Source organism: Megascapheus bottae, chromosome 34, assembly GCF_031878675.1.
Source record: "Megascapheus bottae isolate mThoBot1 chromosome 34, mThoBot2.hap1, whole genome shotgun sequence".
NCBI classification, from domain to species: Eukaryota; Metazoa; Chordata; class Mammalia; order Rodentia; family Geomyidae; genus Megascapheus; species Megascapheus bottae.
In genome coordinates, this window is record NC_143542.1 from 3,573,749 (window position 1) to 3,591,745 (window position 17,997).

At 59.4% G+C, this 17,997-nt stretch overlaps 2 protein-coding genes across 2 annotated transcripts in view; one reads left to right on the plus strand and one right to left on the minus strand.

The window, feature by feature from the left end:
• Trrap (transformation/transcription domain associated protein) overlaps positions 1 to 2,088 on the plus strand; it is a 93,007-nt gene extending 90,919 nt beyond the window's left edge. The window contains exons 72-73 of the mRNA XM_090324068.1: positions 68 to 262; positions 1,647 to 2,088. Of these exons, the coding sequence (XP_090180194.1) occupies positions 68 to 262; positions 1,647 to 1,931 (480 nt within the window). The 3' untranslated portion in view covers positions 1,932 to 2,088. The remainder of the gene's footprint in view (positions 1 to 67; positions 263 to 1,646) is intronic.
• Positions 2,089 to 3,440: 1,352 nt separating this feature from the next.
• Positions 3,441 to 17,311, minus strand: Smurf1 (SMAD specific E3 ubiquitin protein ligase 1). The gene is made up of 18 exons (XM_090324074.1): positions 17,166 to 17,311; positions 15,776 to 15,828; positions 14,431 to 14,539; positions 12,134 to 12,267; positions 11,752 to 11,817; positions 10,824 to 10,899; positions 9,576 to 9,817; positions 9,020 to 9,104; positions 8,785 to 8,931; positions 8,277 to 8,475; positions 7,788 to 7,891; positions 5,653 to 5,767; positions 5,028 to 5,206; positions 4,778 to 4,915; positions 4,590 to 4,710; positions 4,271 to 4,472; positions 3,925 to 4,009; positions 3,441 to 3,638 (listed from the first exon to the last, which is right to left on the minus strand). Exons 1-18 carry the CDS (start codon positions 17,309 to 17,311, stop codon positions 3,539 to 3,541), a joined length of 2,301 nt encoding a protein of 766 aa, XP_090180200.1. The 3' UTR covers positions 3,441 to 3,538.
• Positions 17,312 to 17,997: the final 686 nt, after the last annotated feature.

The following is a 17,997-nucleotide window of genomic DNA, read 5'->3' on the forward strand; positions in this document are numbered from 1 at the left end:
CACGAGTGTGCACACACGCATACACCCCGCCCCCGCCCGGGCCTCACTGAGGGGCCTCCCCACGCAGGACACGGGAAAGCTGAACGTCGCCTACTTCCGGTTTGACATCAACGATGCCACCGGGGACCTGGACGCCAACCGCCCGGTCCCGTTCCGCCTCACCCCCAACATCTCCGAGTTCCTCACCACCATTGGCGTGTCGGGCCCACTCACTGCCTCCATGATTGCCGTGGCCCGCTGCTTCGCCCAGCCCAACTTCAAGGTGGGTCCCTGGCCTCAGGGGGGAGGTCAGGGGGGTGGCAGCCTGGGATTGGTGACCCAGAAGAGCCATTTTGAGAACGGGGTCCTTGGTTTGCGCCCGTGGCTCTGGACAGCAGCTTGTGCGTGGGGACTCGTGGGGAATTGGTCTGCCGTGCCACGCAGCCTCAGTGCTTCTCGGTGCATCGCGTGTCCCCTTCATTTTGTTTTTTGTTTTTTTTGTTTTCCTAGTTGGTCACGGGGCTTGAACTCAAGGCCTGGCTCCTGGCTCAGCTCTTTTGCTCAAGGCTCTCATGCTCTACCACTTGAGCCACAGCGTCACTTCATTTTCTAGTGGTTCAGTGGAGATAAGAGCCTCCCCAACTTTCCTGCCTAGGCTGGTTTTGAACTGTGATCCTTAGATCTCAGCCTCCCGAGTAGCTAGGATTACCAGTACCCAGAACTCTTAGAGAGGACACTGCTGGGGCTTGAACTGAGGGCTCCATGCTTGTTAAGCAGGTACTTCATCCCTTGAGCCACACCCATTTCTTTGCAAATAGAGCCTTTTTAGGTTTTTGCCTAAACTGGCTTGGACTGTGATCCTCCTATTTAGACTTCCCGTGTGACTGAGAGGCCAGGTTGCCAGGATCTTTTTGGCTTCTGTCTGGCTCAGGGTGGCCCTGAGCTGTGAGCCTTCTGGTCACCACCCTGGCGATGTTTGCTTTGGTTTTGGTAGTGTGGGGCCCCATACTCCCCCCAGCCCAGGCGGGCCCCGCCAGACGGCTGCCTCGTAGGTAAGGGGGATGGTGGCTGGCGATGGGATGTTGAGATGTGGTGTGGGCATTTGGGGCGGCGTCCCACTCGCGCTGGCCCTGCTGCCAGCACTGCCATCTCAGCTCCTGGGGAGGAGCCTGGCTGTGGCTGGCATGGGCATGTGTGAAGGCCTCCCACGAAGCCGGGAGGGGAGGGCTGGGTTGTGTGAGGTGACGGCTGACACAGGCGGATGGAGGGCCAGGTGCCTGCGTGCTCGGCAAGCAGACCCTGTCCCAGAGCGAGCTGGGGCAGGAACAGTGTGAGGCCCTGAGTTCAAGAACCTTCGCGGCCCGCCGATGGCCTCCGCAGCCTCACTCCCGGCCCTCTGGGCGCCCGATCGCAGCGGCTGGGTCCCGCGGCCCCTCCTGCGCGCTGGCCCTGTCCTCTGGCCCCTGTCGTGGCGGCCTTCTGCTCAGGCCGAGGCCCAGCACGCTGCCTCCCCACCTGCGAGCCCCGAGCGAGGCCGCGTGCCCGCCGCGCTCTGGTTCTTCACCCGGGCGCACACTGGGCTCTGCACCCCGGGCCGGCCGGCAGGGCGCCCGTGTCCCCCGCAGGGCGCCCGGGCCCTGACTCGGCCTCCCGCCTGGCCCACGCAGGTGGACGGCATCCTGAAGACAGTGCTCCGCGACGAGGTGATCGCGTGGCACAAGAAGACGCAGGAGGACACGTCCTCGCCGCTGTCGGCCGCCGGGCAGCCTGAGAACATGGACGGCCAGCAGCTCGTGTCGCTGGTGCAGAAGGCCGTCACCGCCATCGTCACGCGCCTGCACAACCTGGCGCAGTTCGAGGGCGGCGAGAGCAAGGTGAACACGCTGGTGGCCGCGGCCAACAGCCTGGACAACCTGTGCCGCATGGACCCCGCCTGGCACCCGTGGCTGTGACCCGCGCCTGCCGCTGTCGGGCCGGCGGGCGGAGCGGCGCCCGGCTCGCCCACGGCCTTTTAAGGACCCCGGTTCTCGGCCAAGCCGAGGATTCTTTTTAGTGCTCCCTGCGGGGCGGGCCGCGGCCACGCGCGTCCCGCAGGTGAGGCCCCCGCCCCGCCCCCCCGCCCCCCCCCCCTAACTTAAGCAGCGCGGCCGCGCTCGCCCGGGCCCTCGCGGCGTTCTTACACACCGGCTTCGAGGGCGTTGTCTGAATTTGTACAGTGTGATCGTTTTTTAGAATAAATATTTTATAAAAGTGCTTGCGTGGCCATGTCCTGCCCCGCGCCGCGCCTGGCCGCCGCTCCACACCACGCACGGCGGGGAGGCCCGAGCCGGAGGGCCAAGGAGCCCGGTGGGCACGCGGGGCGCCTGGAGCGCCGCGTGCTGGGGGGAGGGGGAGGGGGGCCGGCCCCTGGCCCACGCGCCTCCCTCCCTGCGCATCTGCCGGCGCCCCGTGTCCCGCCACGAACCTAGGCCAGACGGGAATCCAGGCTCGGGGGAGGAGGGGCCCGAGGGGGCCCGCGGGGCTGGACTCCCCGTCGCCCTCCCCTGCGCGCGGCCGGGGCGGACCCGGCACAGGGTCCTCGCGCGCCTGTCCAGGCCGCGTCGCCACCGGCGGTCGCTCAGGCCCCGGAAGCCGCAGGGAGACACCGGACGCCACGCACGTGATCGTGAGTTTATTGCATGTGTAACAAAATGGACCTGGCCGCCGGCCCGGGCGCCGCGGGGCACAGCGCCGGCGCTGCGTCGAGGCCGGCCCGGTGCTCGCCGCTCGCGCACAGCCGGCCGGGATAGCAGCAGTACGCCCGACACGACGTTACAAAATAAATTAAAAATACGTTATAAAGTGGTTGAGAAACAAAAATAAACCCATTTTTAAAATCCATACTATGTGTCAGGAAGGCCACGGCGGCCGCGTGGCCGCGCGCGTGGGGCCGGAACCGCATGGGGCAGAGTCTCGGGGGGGCGCCGCGGTACCCCGTGGCCGCAGCTACGCGGGGTTCGCTGCATCCCTGAGTGCGGCCGCGCCCCTGAAGCTCACGGGCAGGGAGGCGCCGGAGGGTGGACGAGCCTCGGGGGCCGCACGGCCCCGCCAGGGTGCCGGGACGGAGGAGAGGACGGGTCGCAGGGGACGGGGCCTCGTGGACGGGGTCGGACGCGCGAGGCCAGGCCTCGCTGAAGGCGCGGTGGGATGAGCCCGGGGCAAGGCAGAAACGCGAGCGGAGTGAGGCTGGACGGCCGCGCGGGCCGGGACGCTCGCTCGCTCGGCGGGCACTGCTGGCTGCGGTGCCGCGTGCGGGGCCGGGCCCGGGCCGCCCTGGCGCCGCTCCTGTGCTGCCTCGAGCTGCCCCGTGCGCCGAGCCGAGCTTGCCAGGGGGCGGATGGGCCCCTCCGTGGGGCTCGGGGCTCGCAGGGGCCGGGCCCAGCCTCCGGGCCGCCGGCAACCCGCCTGCGCTTTTCTGGATGGCGATGGAGGGGCGCGGGAGGGGGCGCGGGGTCCGCGTCCCGGGTCCCCGTCCCCCCGCCGCTCCGCAGGCCTCCGCTGTGGCGGTCGGGCGCGGCCGTCACTCCACGGCGAAGCCGCACGTCTCCTCCACGGCCGTCAGCAGCTTCTCGTACAGCTTCTCGAACGACTCGTAGGGCGGGATGTCGATGCGGTTGAAGCTGCGGGCGGGCGGCGCGGTCAGGGGCGCTGCGTGCCGGGCTCTGCCATCTGTGGCCCCGCCGGGCCGCGCGGCCCCGCCTCGTGCGCGCTCGTGAGCACCGTGTCCGTGTCCACGAGCCGCCGCGGAGCCCCGCCCTCACCGTGGGGGCGCCACCACCTCCCGGGGCGCGAACTCGGGGCCCCGTGCCCGCCCGACTTCTCGGTCATAGCGAAGCTTCCACAAGGAAGACAGGAGCCCTGCCAGCGTGTCCACGTGCCCCCGCGAGTGCCGGCGGGCCGACTCACCAGGTGTGGGCCTTGGGCAGGTTGTCGGTGTTGGCGTCGATGAGGTGGATGGTGAAGAGCCGGGGCCCTGCGGCGCCTGTAGAGCCTTACAACACAGCGCGGTAGTTAACGCGCTCAGAGCCCGCCCCGCCCCGCCCCGCCCCCGGCGCACGCCCCGCCTCCCCCGCCCCCCCCCCCCGGCGTATGCCACGCCCCCCGCCCCGCCCCCCGGCGCCCGCCCCGCCCCACGCCCCATCGGGCCTGCGTGGGGAGCATGCGCAGGCCCGCACCGGAGGTGGCCGAGGGTCAGGCCCGCGCACGCGCAGGCGCACGCGCGCCCCCCCAGGCCCGCCTCCCCTTCAGTCACCTTGCAGCGCCTTGAAGCCTTGCAAAGGGACGCGCGTGGAGCCGGTCACGAACTGCAGGAGCCGGGCCCTCCGCTCCTCGTCGAAGGTCTCCACCGCCTGCCAGAACCAGCGCACGATGCTGCTGTCGGCCGCGCAGTGCTTCAGCCGCGTGTTGGACTTCCAGTCGTTCACGTCGATCTTGTCCAGGCCGCCTATGATCAGCTGCGAGGGGGGCACCGTCACCGCGCCGCCCGGCCTCCGCGCCGGGGTGGGGGGTCCCCCCAGCCGGGCCGCACCCCGGCCCCGCCCCCGAGCCGCCGGGCCGGGCGGCGCGCGCACCTCGAGCTCCTTCTGGTCGAAAGGCTTCAGGAGGTGCTGCGGGATGAGCTCGTTGAACCCCTTGTGCAGCGCCAGGAACTGGGCCTCGATCCCCCGCATGAAGCGCCAGTTCACGTAGAGCCTGCGGCAGAGCGGCGCGTGAGCGCGGCGCGCGCCCGGCGGCGGGGCGGCCCCGGCCCGGCACTGACCTCACGTACTCCTTCTTGTTGTCCTCCGTGACCGGCACGTGCCGGCCGTTGGGCTTCAGCTCGTGCTGCAGGATGCGCCCGAACGCGTTGTGCTCCACGCAGAAGGTGTGGTCCAGCACCGGCGTGATGTCGTTCTCCCTGCCGGGAGGCCCCGTGTGAGGCGTGGGGCGGGGGTGGCGCGGGGCGGGGCGGGGGTGGCGCGGGGCTGTGCGGCGCTCTCCACGCGCACGCGCACGCGCGGGGCACTCACAGGATCCACACCAGGCTCTTGTGCAGCTCGGGGTCCACGGACTCGAGGTCGGACAGCTGGATGGGCTTGCCCAGCAGCTGCTTGTAGAAGGGCACCGTGAAGCCGCCGTTGATGTGGTGCCCGTGGAACACGGCCAGCCCCATGATCCGCCCCACGAAGTGGAAGTAAGACAGGTGGTCCTGGGGGTCCAGAGGGCGGGTCAGGGCACGGCGGGGGGGGGGGGGGGAGGGAGGGAGGGAGGGAGGGAGGGAGCGCCGCCCCCGCCAGACCGCCCGGGGACCAGGCAGGCGGCCGCGCCACGCTCGTGCAGAGCCGGCCTCGTGGAGAGGGCAGCGCGCCCGGAGCCACACAGCCTCCACCGTGAGGGCCAACCGCTGCCTGAGGAGCAGCGCTGGCCTCAGACGTGACCACAGCGGGGCAAACAAGCCACGGACACAAGCGGAGGAGCCACGGTGAAACCACAGCCGCGTGGGCTGAGACACAGAATTTCGAGTTTCTGTGTTCTGCTCTGAGTGCACATCATCTCAGAATTGGTGAGAAGTGACCAGTCACAGGGCTGTGGGGGGCCTGCTCCCCACCCCGCGCGGGGGAGGGGAGGGGAGGGGGGAGGGGAGGAGCTACGCACTGGGTTGATGGCCGAGTCGGGGTTGATCTGCAGCATGTAGATGTTATCCGTGGAGTACTGGAAGAGGCCATAGTAGGGGTTCAGCATCTCGTGGCACAGCAAGTACAGCCACTCCCTGGAAAGAAGAGCCGTGCGACTGACTCCTGGGTCCAGCCCCTCCTCCCACGCAGGAAGCCACCAGCTGCTGTCCCTCGGCAAGCAGATCTGCCACGAAGAACTCACGACAGCATTGAGCAACGAGTCAGGAAAAGCAACTGCATTGGCTGCAGTGCTCAACGCCCTGCCAGGCCGTGGTCAGGGGAGGCGTCAGGACCCAGGGTGGCAGCAGGCAGCCCAGCACGGGCCCTCCCGGGAAACCCCTCCAGCCACAGGCTCCACGTGAACACAGTGCAGCTCAGGGAAAGCAGGGTATGGAAGATAAAGCACCAGGCCTAACAGAAAAATAACTAAGGCAACACACCAGTGAAGGAGAGTCAAGAAGTAGAGCCCGGACCGGCAGTGTGAGGCCGAGTTTAAACTCCAGAGCTGCCAGGGGGTGAGAAACCAGTGCCACAAACACCTGTAGCATTAAGAGACGAGGAGAGTGGCCCCCTAGCAAGCAGGTGAGAGGTAAAAGAAAGACAGAGCAGCCATTCATCCAGGAGTGGAGCTTTGTTCAAGCAGTAGAACACCAGCCATCAGGGAAAAAGCCAAGAAAGAGCATGAGTTCAAATCCTGGGATCCACAGGTACATATGTGCCCCGTGCACACACACGTCTCAAGGGTGCAAAGGGAAAATAACTGTTCTGGAGAATATTTATGCTGAGGAGAAAGACCAGGCCTGGTTTAAATAGAAGAGGAAAAGGAGGTCTAGAGGTGTGGCTCTGAGCTGGAGCACTTGCTTACTGAATTCAAAACCCAGTTCTGCCGATGGAAAGAAAAAAATTACTGTATATAAACAACTGGTTTGGACCAAGCATGGTGGTTCAAGCCTATAATCCTAGCTACTCAGGAGGCTGAGATCTGAGGATCATGGTTCAGTCAGCCAGGGCACAAAAGTCAGGGAGACTCTTATCTCCTGTGAACTACTAGAAAACTGAAGTGAGAGCTCAGGGACAATGTCCAGGCCCGGGGATAGGGCGGTAGCCTTGAGCTGAAGAGCTCAGGGACAGCACCTGGGCCCAGAGTTCAAGCCCCACGACTGACAAAATCAAAAAACAAACTGGTACAAGGGCCAGGGCTTTGGCCTAGAGGAAGAGTGCTTGCCTAGCATGTGGGAAGACTCAGGTTCAATTCCTCAGTACCACATACACAGAAAAAGCCAGAAGTGGTGTTGTGGCTAGAGTGGCAGAGCCTTGAGAAGGCCCAAGAACAGTGCTCAGGCTCTGAGTTCAAGCCCTGGAACTGGCAAAAAAAAAAAATTGGTTCAACAAAATTACAGAATGCATTCTCACCTCTTAGTGAACTATGTCTACACACTGTCATAATAAAGGCAAGAGACTGAAGACATTTTGGGTTACAGAAAAAAAAAAAATTAACACTGATGACAAGAAAGTGATGTTGGGCCCAGGTGTGTGGCCTAGTGGTGGAGTGCTTGCCTAGCGTTGGGTTTGATTCCTCCATACCACACACACACACAAAGCCTGCAGTGGCGCCGAAGCTCAAGTAGTAGAGCTCTAGCTTTGAGAAAGCTCAAGGACAGTGCTCAGGCCTTGAGCTCAAGCCCCAGGGCTGCCAAAAAAAAAAGAAAGAAATTTTAGCTGACTGGATTTTAAGAGGCAGACAGCAGCGTGGCCAAACCAGAGTGCTGGGTGCCTCTGCCACTCCTGGGCTTGGCTGAACTCAAGCCCAAGACACTATCTCTGAGCTGTTTTTGTTCAAGGTTAGCACTTTGCCACTTGAGCCATAGCTCTGCTCCTGGCGTTCGGGGGTTCACTGGCGTTACAGATACAGCCACTTTCCCCCGACTACTTATACCATTTTATTGTATAAAATAGTTAAAAGCCATTTCCTTGGCTTACGTTGACCACACTCACTGTTCTCCAAAGTCCTCTGGCACCACCCGTGCTCCCGAAGGGGCGGGCGGGCAAAGCTGGCCGAGTGTCTAGTGTGGTGGGTGATGACGGCCTAGGGCACGGGGCAGTCGGGCCGCTCACCTGGCCACGCCGCCGTAGTCCAAGCCCTCCTCCCCGCGGAACTTCACCATGAGCCGCTTCTTCAGGTCTTTGGGCCTCATCTTCATGATCTGCCGGTAAGACTCCTGCAACACGAGCCCCGACTCAGGCGAGGGGCACACACACAGGCCACGCGGCTCCCAGGGGGGCGCTGGCTCACCGGGCCCGGCTCCCCTGTCCTGCTCCCGCGCTCGGGACCTGACCACCGCCCTCCCGGGGCTGCCGGAGGAGCCCAGCTTCTGCCTCGTCTAGGCAGCTGGGGTGACGGGGGCGGGCGGGCGGGCGGATCCCATGACCTCTGCCCCAGGTTGGCCTCCCACCGCCACCTTTCGGATCTCTGCTTCCTGGGCACCTCCCCGCCGGTCTCAGCCCAGACAGCGGGCGCCATCTCGGGGCCGCCTTCCGACGGGCTTGTCCTCCCTGCGGGGGAGCCGAGGGCCGCAGCGCCCAGGGCAGGCGGGCCGCACCCACCTCGAATATCTCCTCCCGGGAGACCTCGATGCGGCAGTGCCCGGCCTGGGGCTGCTGCAGCGACAGCTCGTGGCGCAGCACCTTCAGCTTCTGCACCAGGTCGCGCTCGTAGCGCTGCGCCGGCAGCTCCTCCTCCTCCAGGGAGCCCTCGCTGGGCAGCGGCGGCGGCTGGCTCGGCTCCTTCAGCTGGCACTGGTGACTGCGGGGGGGCGGCCGGTCACGCAGGGCACCCCGGGGAGGGGCCACGGGGGGTTGCCGGAGCTCCCGGTCACGGCAGCGGCCGCGGCCACCCCCGGCTGCACCGCTCAGGCGCCGGCGCTTCGAGACACCTGGACCGCGGCCGGGACCCGCGCACGCGCGCTGGCCGAGGTTCGCGAGGCCGTGTGGTGCGCATGCTCGCGGTGAGGGCGGCCGCGGGGGCGGGGGCGGGGTCGTCGTCCCCCCCCACGGCAGGAGCGCATGCGCAGGGAGCTCTGGCTCCAGTGGGAATGCGCGCGCGGCGCCTCACCTCATGATGTGGTGCAGCCGGGGGTCTGTGAACTGGGTGGTGCGGTTATTGTGGTCGACGAAATAGATTCTGCCCGACACGGTGCTCCGCACTTCCCAGCCGGGCGGCAGCGGGCCCAGCTCGTCGCAGTTGACGCTGTTCAGGTCTCTGCCGAACACGGAGGGCGCGGGTTTGCCGGGGCCCGAGCGGCGCCAGGCCCGGCGCCCGCGGCCCGCCGCCCGCGTGCCCCGCGCACCTGGGTATCCGGGGGTCGTGCCACGTGCTGACCCCGGTCTGCGTGTGGAGGAAGTAAACCTGGCCCTGCACCGTTGTTCTTTGCTCTGCAGAGGCAGGGACAGGAGACGAGGTCAACGCGGGGAGGCGCGGCACGCGTGCGCACGCGCGGGCACACACGGGGACACACGCACACGTGCACAGGGGCACGCACACGCGCACACGCGCGGGGACACGCGCACACGTGTACAGGAGCGCGCACACGCGCGGGCACACACGGGGACACGTGCACACGTGCACAGGGGCACACACATGCGCACACGCGCGGGCACACACGGGGACACGCGCACAGTGTACAGGAGCGCGCACACGCGCACGCGCACAGGGCAGCCCCCCCCCCGCGGTCATGCGCCCAGCCCACGGCCCCGCTCCTCGGGGACCGAGCCCGGGCCGGGTCCACGCGGCTGCACCCCGCGGCATTCTTGACCGGGAGCGCGGGCACTGCCCCTTCCCACTCCCACGGCCACGCGCCCCCGCGGGGAGGACAAGGACCGGACGCGGGGCGGGCCGCGTCTCACCGTAGCCCTCCGGCAGCTCCGGCGACTGGTGGCCGTGCGGTCGGTTCTGCGGCGTCTGCAGGGACCCGCGCACCTCGGGGTTCCGCAGCCGCTGCGCCTGGAGCCTCTGGTCTTGACTCGGGGACTCCGCGAACCTGCAGTGCCCGCCGCCCGCCGCCGCCCCGGGGCCATCCGTGTACGGGGCCGGCTCCTCCATGAGGCCGCTCAGCGGCCTTCCGGGCCCCAGGTCTTCGTACACCGTCCTGGAGCGAGAGGCGCCGCGCGTGGGACCCCGAGCAGCCCAGACCCGCCCCGCCCGCCGCCCGCGCTCGCCGGCTTCAACCACCGAAGCTCATCCGAAACACAGCTGGGGCAGGGGTGGAGGTCTGCCCCGGGCTCAGTCCCCCGGGACCGCGAACACAGAAAAGAGCCAACGTGGGCGGTGCCCTGGCGGCACAGTGCCAGCCTTGAGCAAAAGCAGCTCAGGAACAGCGGCCAGGCCCCGAGTTCAAGCCCCGGGACTGGAAAAATTACATATAAAAGGGGTGGGGCTGTGGCTCAAATGTTAAGAGTACCTGCCTCGGGTTCAGCTCAACAGTGGAGAAAACACCAACCCTGGCCAGGCACCAGCCGTGCACACCTGTAACACTGGCTACTCATGAGACTGAGGTCTGAGGTTCAAGGCCAGCTTGGGGAAGGAAAGTTCATGACACTTATCTCCAATTAACCAGCGAAAGAAAACTGGAAGTCGAGCTTTGATTCAAGTGGCCGAACCCTAGCCTTGAGCAAAAAAAAAAAAAAAAATTCAGGGATAGACCCCAGGCCCTGAGTTCAAGCCTCAAGACTGGCATCCCTCAAAAAAAAGGTGGCATGGCCATCTGTCTTTCGTGACACCTCGAGCAAGCACTAAGGACTGTTGCATAGGTCCATTCATGGATGGAGAACTGCAAAACTGAGAGAGTACCCAGTGGGTGCCCTGGCCACCATGGATTTTAAATGATCTTACTGGGGGGGGGGAGGAGGAGGAAGACAGGATCCCACTGTGTTGTCCAGACTGGCCCCAAACACCTGACCCTACTACACAGGCTCTAGAGTACTGGGAGAGCCTCCCTACGCTGCACACACAGACTGGAGCGAACTTTCTCCCGAAGCCTGTGAATGTATCTTGTGATTCGAGGCGGGAAGTTCACATCCCACACACCACAAGCCTAGGGAGCAGAGAACTCCCGGGGAGCTGGGGTCGGCGCAGTGGGCCGTGGTCATACGCACCCTTCATTTTCCAGCAGTCCCCTGCAGTCCACCACGGACCCTCCAGTGCCTATTCGGTCTCGGGTCTGTAAACTGACTGGAAGAGAACGCTGGGGTGAGCGTTCACACCAGGCCAAGGCAGCACTCTCTCTCTCATGTGGAAGACACATGTCCACACGTCCACACGTCCACACGTGCCCTCCCATGTCCCTCAGCTTCACAGCGCTGCCACGTGGGGAAGCCCTGACAAGGTGCCACATTTTCCACGCTCCCCAGAGAGCAGCACAGACAGCGCCGAGGCCTGAAGAAGCTGTGACTCAAGCTTCGTAAGGACACAGCCTTGCGTGTCTGGAAGTCAAGATGAGACTAAATGCTTCTGCTCTGAGCTCTCCCTAAGGAGAGCCGTTCGTAAGGCCGGTCCCCACACCAGCACACCCTCCAAGAAGAAGAGTGAGGCTCGGATGGGAGGCAAGTGGGGCCCTCTTTATTAATGCTTTCAGGACGGGCTCACACCATGCACTTGCTTCAGGCTTTCCACCGAGTTACTGGAGCTTCCATGGGCGTTGGCCCCAGTCCCCTGCTCTCCCCTAGAATCCTGAAGGGGTCAGCAGCGGGATTGGCCAGGGGCCGGACTACCCTGTCCTCGGAAGGCCTCTGGTCACCATGTCAGGGCTGGGACTTTGTCATGGATGATCTTAGCTGTACACAAAGCAGCAGCCTAAGGAAACAGCCCCACTCCAGCACAGGGGCCACCCCTCATCAGCGCCCCGAGCCCTTCTGCAGAGGAACCTCAGGAACTCCCCCTGATCAAAGGATAAATCGCAGTGGAGAGGAGAAGGCTGGAGACAGATGGGGCCCTGGCCTGCTGGGGGGAGGAGGTCAGCAGCAGAGGTGGAGAGTGGGTCAGGTGCTGGAAGAGCAGCCTTCACACAGAGGAGGTGATTCTTACCCACTATCTGGCCACGAACTGCATCAGAATCTGAGGGATTTAGTTTGCACAGATCCAAACGCTGGTCTGCAAACAAACAGTGTGAAACTTAAACCCAAGGGAAGGGCTCCAGGGAGGAAGACAGGGGTTCGGAAATCAGCACTCAAAAGCCAAAACAAAAGGCAAACTATATAGCCAGCCACCAATCTGATTAACCAGCCAAAAGCTTCGTTATGGCTCAAGTGAGAAAGCTCACGGCAGTGCCCAGACCCTGAGTTCAAGCCCAAGCACCAATACCTCCCTCTCCCCCCCAAAAAAAGAAAGGAGGGAGGGAGAGAGAGAAGGAGGGAGGGAGGGAAAGTAAGAGCGAGAGCACCCTAGGAAGGGGAGGTTTGCTTCTTACAGCCTGTGTCTTTCAATATGCTGATGGCGTTGGAAAGCAGCCGCACACAGCCCAGGAAGCCCGCTCCCTGCTTCTTGTGAATCTTCTTGTGGTTCCACACGCTGATGGTGATAGAATCCGTTTTCCCAACGTATCTACACAGAACACGCAAGTCAGTGAAACGCAACTCTGAGTTAGAACCATTTTGGTGAATTCCATCCTGCACACTTGAGAGGCAGCACAAAATAAAGCTGGTTGTGTGTCTCCCGAGGAATGGGGTCAATACACATAGACCAGGCATGCCAGCCACTTGGGAAAAGACAAGGCCGAGGTTTACTATGTTCTAGAACTATGTTCTACACAACAGTGACATCCACTCTGCCACTGATCAAGCTGCAACAAGCGACTCCTTAGAAACCCACAGCCCCACCCAGCACACCATCCCACCAGCAGCTGCTCAGGAGACTGGCAGACAAGAACTGGCAGCCACTTTCCAAGCCATTTCTGGGTCTTCTGGGTCACTAAAGGGAACTCTCACTATACAATCAATAGTCATTGGCCAGGAGTTTGGCCTAGTGGTAGAGTGCCTGCCTAGCATGCATGAAGACCCAGGTTCAATTCCTCGGTACCACATACATAGAAAAAGCTGGAAGTGGTGCTGTGGCACAAGTGGCAGAGTGTTAGCCTTGAGAAAAGCTCAAGGATAATGCTCAGGCCCTGCAATCAAGCCCCAGGACTGGCAAAAAAAAAAAGTAAAATAAATAAAATAAAAATCAATAGTCATACAGTGTCAGCATGGCTATGAAAGTAAGGGGGCCATGACATGTGGTCTTCAAAGTGCAATCCATTTTTTGATGGAATATACAAAATTGTGTGGTTGTTGCTAGACTTAGGTGTGTTTGCCTTGGAAAAACGGTTTTCTCCTATAGAAAATAACTCTGCCACATTAAGAGAACATCCAGGAGGTGGAGACAGGAGAAGAGAGTTGGAAGAAGCTCAGGAACATTAGCAAAACCCCATATGCTCCTCTGTAACCCTGGCTTAGTACTAGAGCCCAGGAGGCTCACAGTTCAAAACCGACCTGGACAGGAGCACAAGACCCTATCTGAGAAAACAAGCCAACAAACAAACCAAAGGGAAGGGATTGCATGGTTCAAATGATAGAACACTTGGCTAGGGAGCTGGAGGCCAGGCACTAAAACACCACTCACACATTCACACACACACACACACACACACACACACACACACACACACACACACACACAGAGCATTGATGGGAATACGCAGTTCTAATAACGCAGTTTTAGGTATAACAAAGTTTATGTGGGGAAAGACGGGTGGGAATCAGAAACACAAATGGAGGGATGAATACAATCAAAATCCATTATGTGTATTATGACGTGCATGTCATGGCAGCATCTCTCACCACAGGCGAGTTGATACATGCCAACGGAAGTGTCTATGGAATGCCAAAGGCAAAAGGTTCCGATTACACCAACAGCAGGGTCAGGCAAGCTCTGTTCATCTGTCCATACATATTTTTCTTCTAGTACTGGGGATTGAACCCAGGGCCTCCCAGGCAAGTGCTTGACCACTGAGCTACATCCTTAGCCGCGCGTGCGTGCGTGCGTGCGTGCGTGCGTGTGTGCGCTGGTTCTAGGGTACTGTCTCTGAGCTTTTGCATTCGAGGCTAACAATACCATCTGAGCCACAGCTCCACTTCTGGAGTTTTGATGATTAGGGATAACAGCCTCGTGGACCTTCCTACCCAGGCTGGCTGCGAACCATGATCCTCAGATCTCAGACTCCTGAGTAGCTGGGATTCAAAGTGTGAGCCACCCGTGCTCGGCCTCGGCTCTTTAAAATTCCTAGTTACCCAAGCTGGCCTCAAGACTTCCACACCTCCTATCTCCGCTTCCTGAGCAGCTGGGGTCACAGACGGGGCCCTGCCGTGCCAAGCTTGCCATCCATCCACCTTGTTCTCCAGAAGTTTGTAATCCATTGTTTCCGGGGTTTTTTTTTTTTGTTTTGTTTTGTTTTTTTGCCAGTCCTGGGCTTGAGCTCAGGGCCTGGGCACTGTCCTTGGACTTTCTCGAGGCTAGAGCTCTACCACTTGAGCCTCAGCACCACTTCTGGCTTTTTTCTATGTATGTGGTACCAAGGAATCGAACCTGGGTCTTTGTGCATGCTAGGCAAGCACTCTACCACTAGGCCAAACTCCCGGCCCCTCCCTTCCTTTTTAAAATGCCTCTCCTTCAACATTCAACATGTGCCTTCCACTCTCCCCAGACAGCGGGCAGGGATGTTCAACTCACAGGTCATAGTGCTGGTTCCACTTGGGGTCCAAAGTGTTTTTCACAGTGTCAGTTGAGTGGCACTGCCCGGAGCCATCCACAACAACCTTGGCGAAGGGGTCAGGGAGTCCTGGAGGAGAGGGGACAGCGGTGCTCAGATGAGGCTGCCAGACTGTCGTACAGTCACACGGCAATAAAGGAAGGCAAGGGAGGCGGGCCATTCAGCTTTCTGGGGGACACCTGCAGGCCAGCTATACAAACAGCCCAGCCCATCTTGATGAGCTTCCTAAATAGCAGCAGAAACAATCCATGGAGCAAAGGGGTGTGTATGTCCTCAAGAGTCACTGCTCAGCCGAGCACAGTGACAATCCTAGCTACTCAGAAGGCTGAGATCTGAGGATCAAGGTTCGAAGCCAGTCCAGGCACAAAAGGACTTGAGACTTTTTTTTTTGGTGGGTACTGAGGCTTGAATTCAGCCTCGTCACTGTCCCTGAGCTCTTCACCTCAGGACCTAGAGCCAGACCTGAGTCTCTTACCTCCAATTAACCTCTACAAAACAGGAAGGGAGGCTTGGCTCAAGGGTCAGGGTGGTAGCCTTGAGCTGAAGAGCTCAGGGACAGCGCCCAGGCTGAGTTCAAGCCCTGTGACCCACGAGAAAAAAAAAAAAATCACTGCCCCCAGAAATCTTGCACTTAGGTACTGGTCAAGTCTCGCCTATGAAAAGCAGACCTGCACCATGCCCTAACTCCCTGAGCCCTTCAACACGGCTAGAGCAGGAAGCTGGCAGACAGGTGACGAGCTGGGAGCTTTCTAGACACTTGCATAAAGCCCTTCAGTGGAGTCTGCATCTGCCTGGAGTGAGAATAATCCCACAGAAGCTGGGAGCTCTGGGGGACCAGCAAGCACGAAGGCCTGCGCACAGCTGGCCCTGGCTTGGTGTGGCTAAGTGGAGGGAAAGTTCTTACCTGAAGGAATGATGTTCTCCTTTAGGAAAGGATTCTCTACTCAGTCTTACACTTCCTTTCCTTAGGGCTTTGACAATGAGATTGTTTGTGAAAGTGGAGTTATGGTTTTAGTCAAAATAGATGTTTTGTAGAAACATCTGTGTGGAGAGCCTCGAGCCAGCAGGACGCCGTCGGCGACCTACCACAGGAGTACAGAGAAGCAGGCGCAGCTGAGGGGCGAGGCGGGAGGGGGTGTGGCCGGTGGGGGAGGCAAGGCAGGTCTGATGAGTGAAAAACTAATTCTAGGGAGTCCTGGTGTGGTAAAAGTCAGCTCGCTAGAAGATAGACACTTTTAGGGGACTGTGTTCAACCGAGTTTTTTAATTTAAGGTTTCGGAAATACAAAAACAAGTGTTTACTTACTGAAAAAGTCTTTCTTCGCAAGGTTCTTGGCACACAACACTAAAAACAAACAAAAATACGAGGGTTAACATTTATGGACAAGATTTTCACCACAGCTATGGGGGGAAAGATTGCAAAAATTCTCAGCCAATGATTTGTCTTCTAAATTTAGTATCCCATGAACAAAAACATCAGTTCTGATCTGAAATGTGGTTTCTCAAACAGGAACAACTACAGCAAATCTAAAATGCTTTACTTTAAATCTTAAATACACAGGGATGGATTTATCGATATGTCTTTTATTACATAGGAGCACATGAAAAACAAATACCTGCCACCTGTACGAAAGAAACATCTGTTTTTATTGCCACTGCTAACATCTTGATAAGTAATCACCTCTGTGTGTGTGTGTGTGTGTGTGTGTGCGCGCGCGCGCGCGCGCGCTCGCGCGATATTACAAATATAATTATTAGCTAGATTTGAGTGGTTCATGTCCGTAATCCTAGCTGCTCATGAGACTGAAATCTGAAGATCACAGTTCAGAGTCAGCCTGGATAGAAACGCCTAAGATACTGTTATCTTCAATTAGCCATCAAAATCCAGAAAGCAGGGCTGTGGCTCAAGTGGTAGAATGCCAGCCAAGCAATGTGTGTGAGGCCCTGAGTACCAGTCATGTTATTGACAACCAAAAACCAAAAATCTGGAGTCATTTTCATCATTTTACCTCCAGACTGTCCACTGACAGGATACAGAGAGCTGAGTTTTGTATATGAATCTTGTACCTAACAAACTTGAATTCAATTTATTAGCTCTAATATTTTATTTATTGATTTGGCCGGTCCTGGGCTTGAACTCAGGGTCTGGGCACTGTCCTTGAGCTTTTTCAAGGTTAGTGCTCTATCCAGTTGAGCCACAGCACAGCACCACTTCTGGCTTTTTCTCTGTGGTACCAAGGAATCGAAGCCAGAGCTTCCTACATGCTAGGCAAGCACTCTACCACTCAGCCACACTCCCAGCCCTTTAATCCTTCTTTGATTCCTTTATTTTTTACATATAAGCTGATATAATTTGAAGATAACTTTCACTTCTTCATTTCTAACTCAGATGCCTGCTGCTTGTCCACTCTGCGTCACGCTGCACGTGGGTTGGGCGCCTTAGGAAAAGGTACTGGTATTCAGTCTTTGAATCAGTTGAGTCTCATGCCAGCTGGGGGATTTTCATGATTGGTGGCGTTTTTCTTTATATTCCCCACTGGCTTTTTTTTTTTTTTTTAAAATCATGAAATGTTGTGAGACTTTGTCATGCCTTTTCTGCACCTACTCAAGAGATGCTTGCTGGGTGTTTGCCTTTATCTGTTGATATGGTCGGTTATCTTGTTCTTTTTGGTTTTATTTTCCTCCGAGTGGGATACTTTTGCTCCTGGATACTCTCTACCTCCTTGCCACGCCTCCAACCCCAGACGAGCATCAGCACTTGACCAACTGCATTCTGCAGCCGCCCCTGCTTGGCCCGACAGCAGCACCTTTCAACACGCTGCTGCATCTGGCTTGCTAGCATTTATCGATGGAACGTCCCATCTAGCTTTTGGAGAGACAGTGGCACCCTAGGAAGCTTGTCTTTGTTCTGTGTGTCTAGTTTGGACTTCAGAGTTGTGGAATACTTTTTTCTGTTTTTTAAAGGGGTTTCTGGGGAGCTGGAGCGCCCATTCTCTGTGGTGTGTGGGGGCATGCCCCAGTGATGCCATGCTGGCACCAGCTCATCTGACCCACACTCTACCTCATGGGGCCCCTCTGACTTTGCACGGCTCCTTTCTTCACCATGGACAGCAGCTATGTGAGCGGCGGCGTGTCGATGGGACCCCTGCTTGTCTGTCCCGCTGTTGTTTTGTTTTGATTAGCCTGGACTGGTGGTACAGAGGGAGGTTTCCCAGCCAGTTCCATCCACCTCATACCCCCACTCCTCATGCATGCCTTTCATTATGATCGTTTTGAATCGACTTCAAAAAAAGATGCCTTCATGAACCCCAGTGAAAAATTCTGACCTCTTTCCAATGCTCCGGCTTCTCATGCTTCAATACGGCTTACAGAAGTCCACTTTAAGGCCTTTACATGAGGTTTTCAAGTCCCGAATGTCCTAGCAGCCGCCCCTCCCCAAGCCCAGGGGTTCCTCTGCCCCTTGCTTGCCCCCCTGTGCCCGCCCTCCAGCCTCCCCACAGCCAGTGACAAGGGTCACCTCCCACGAAA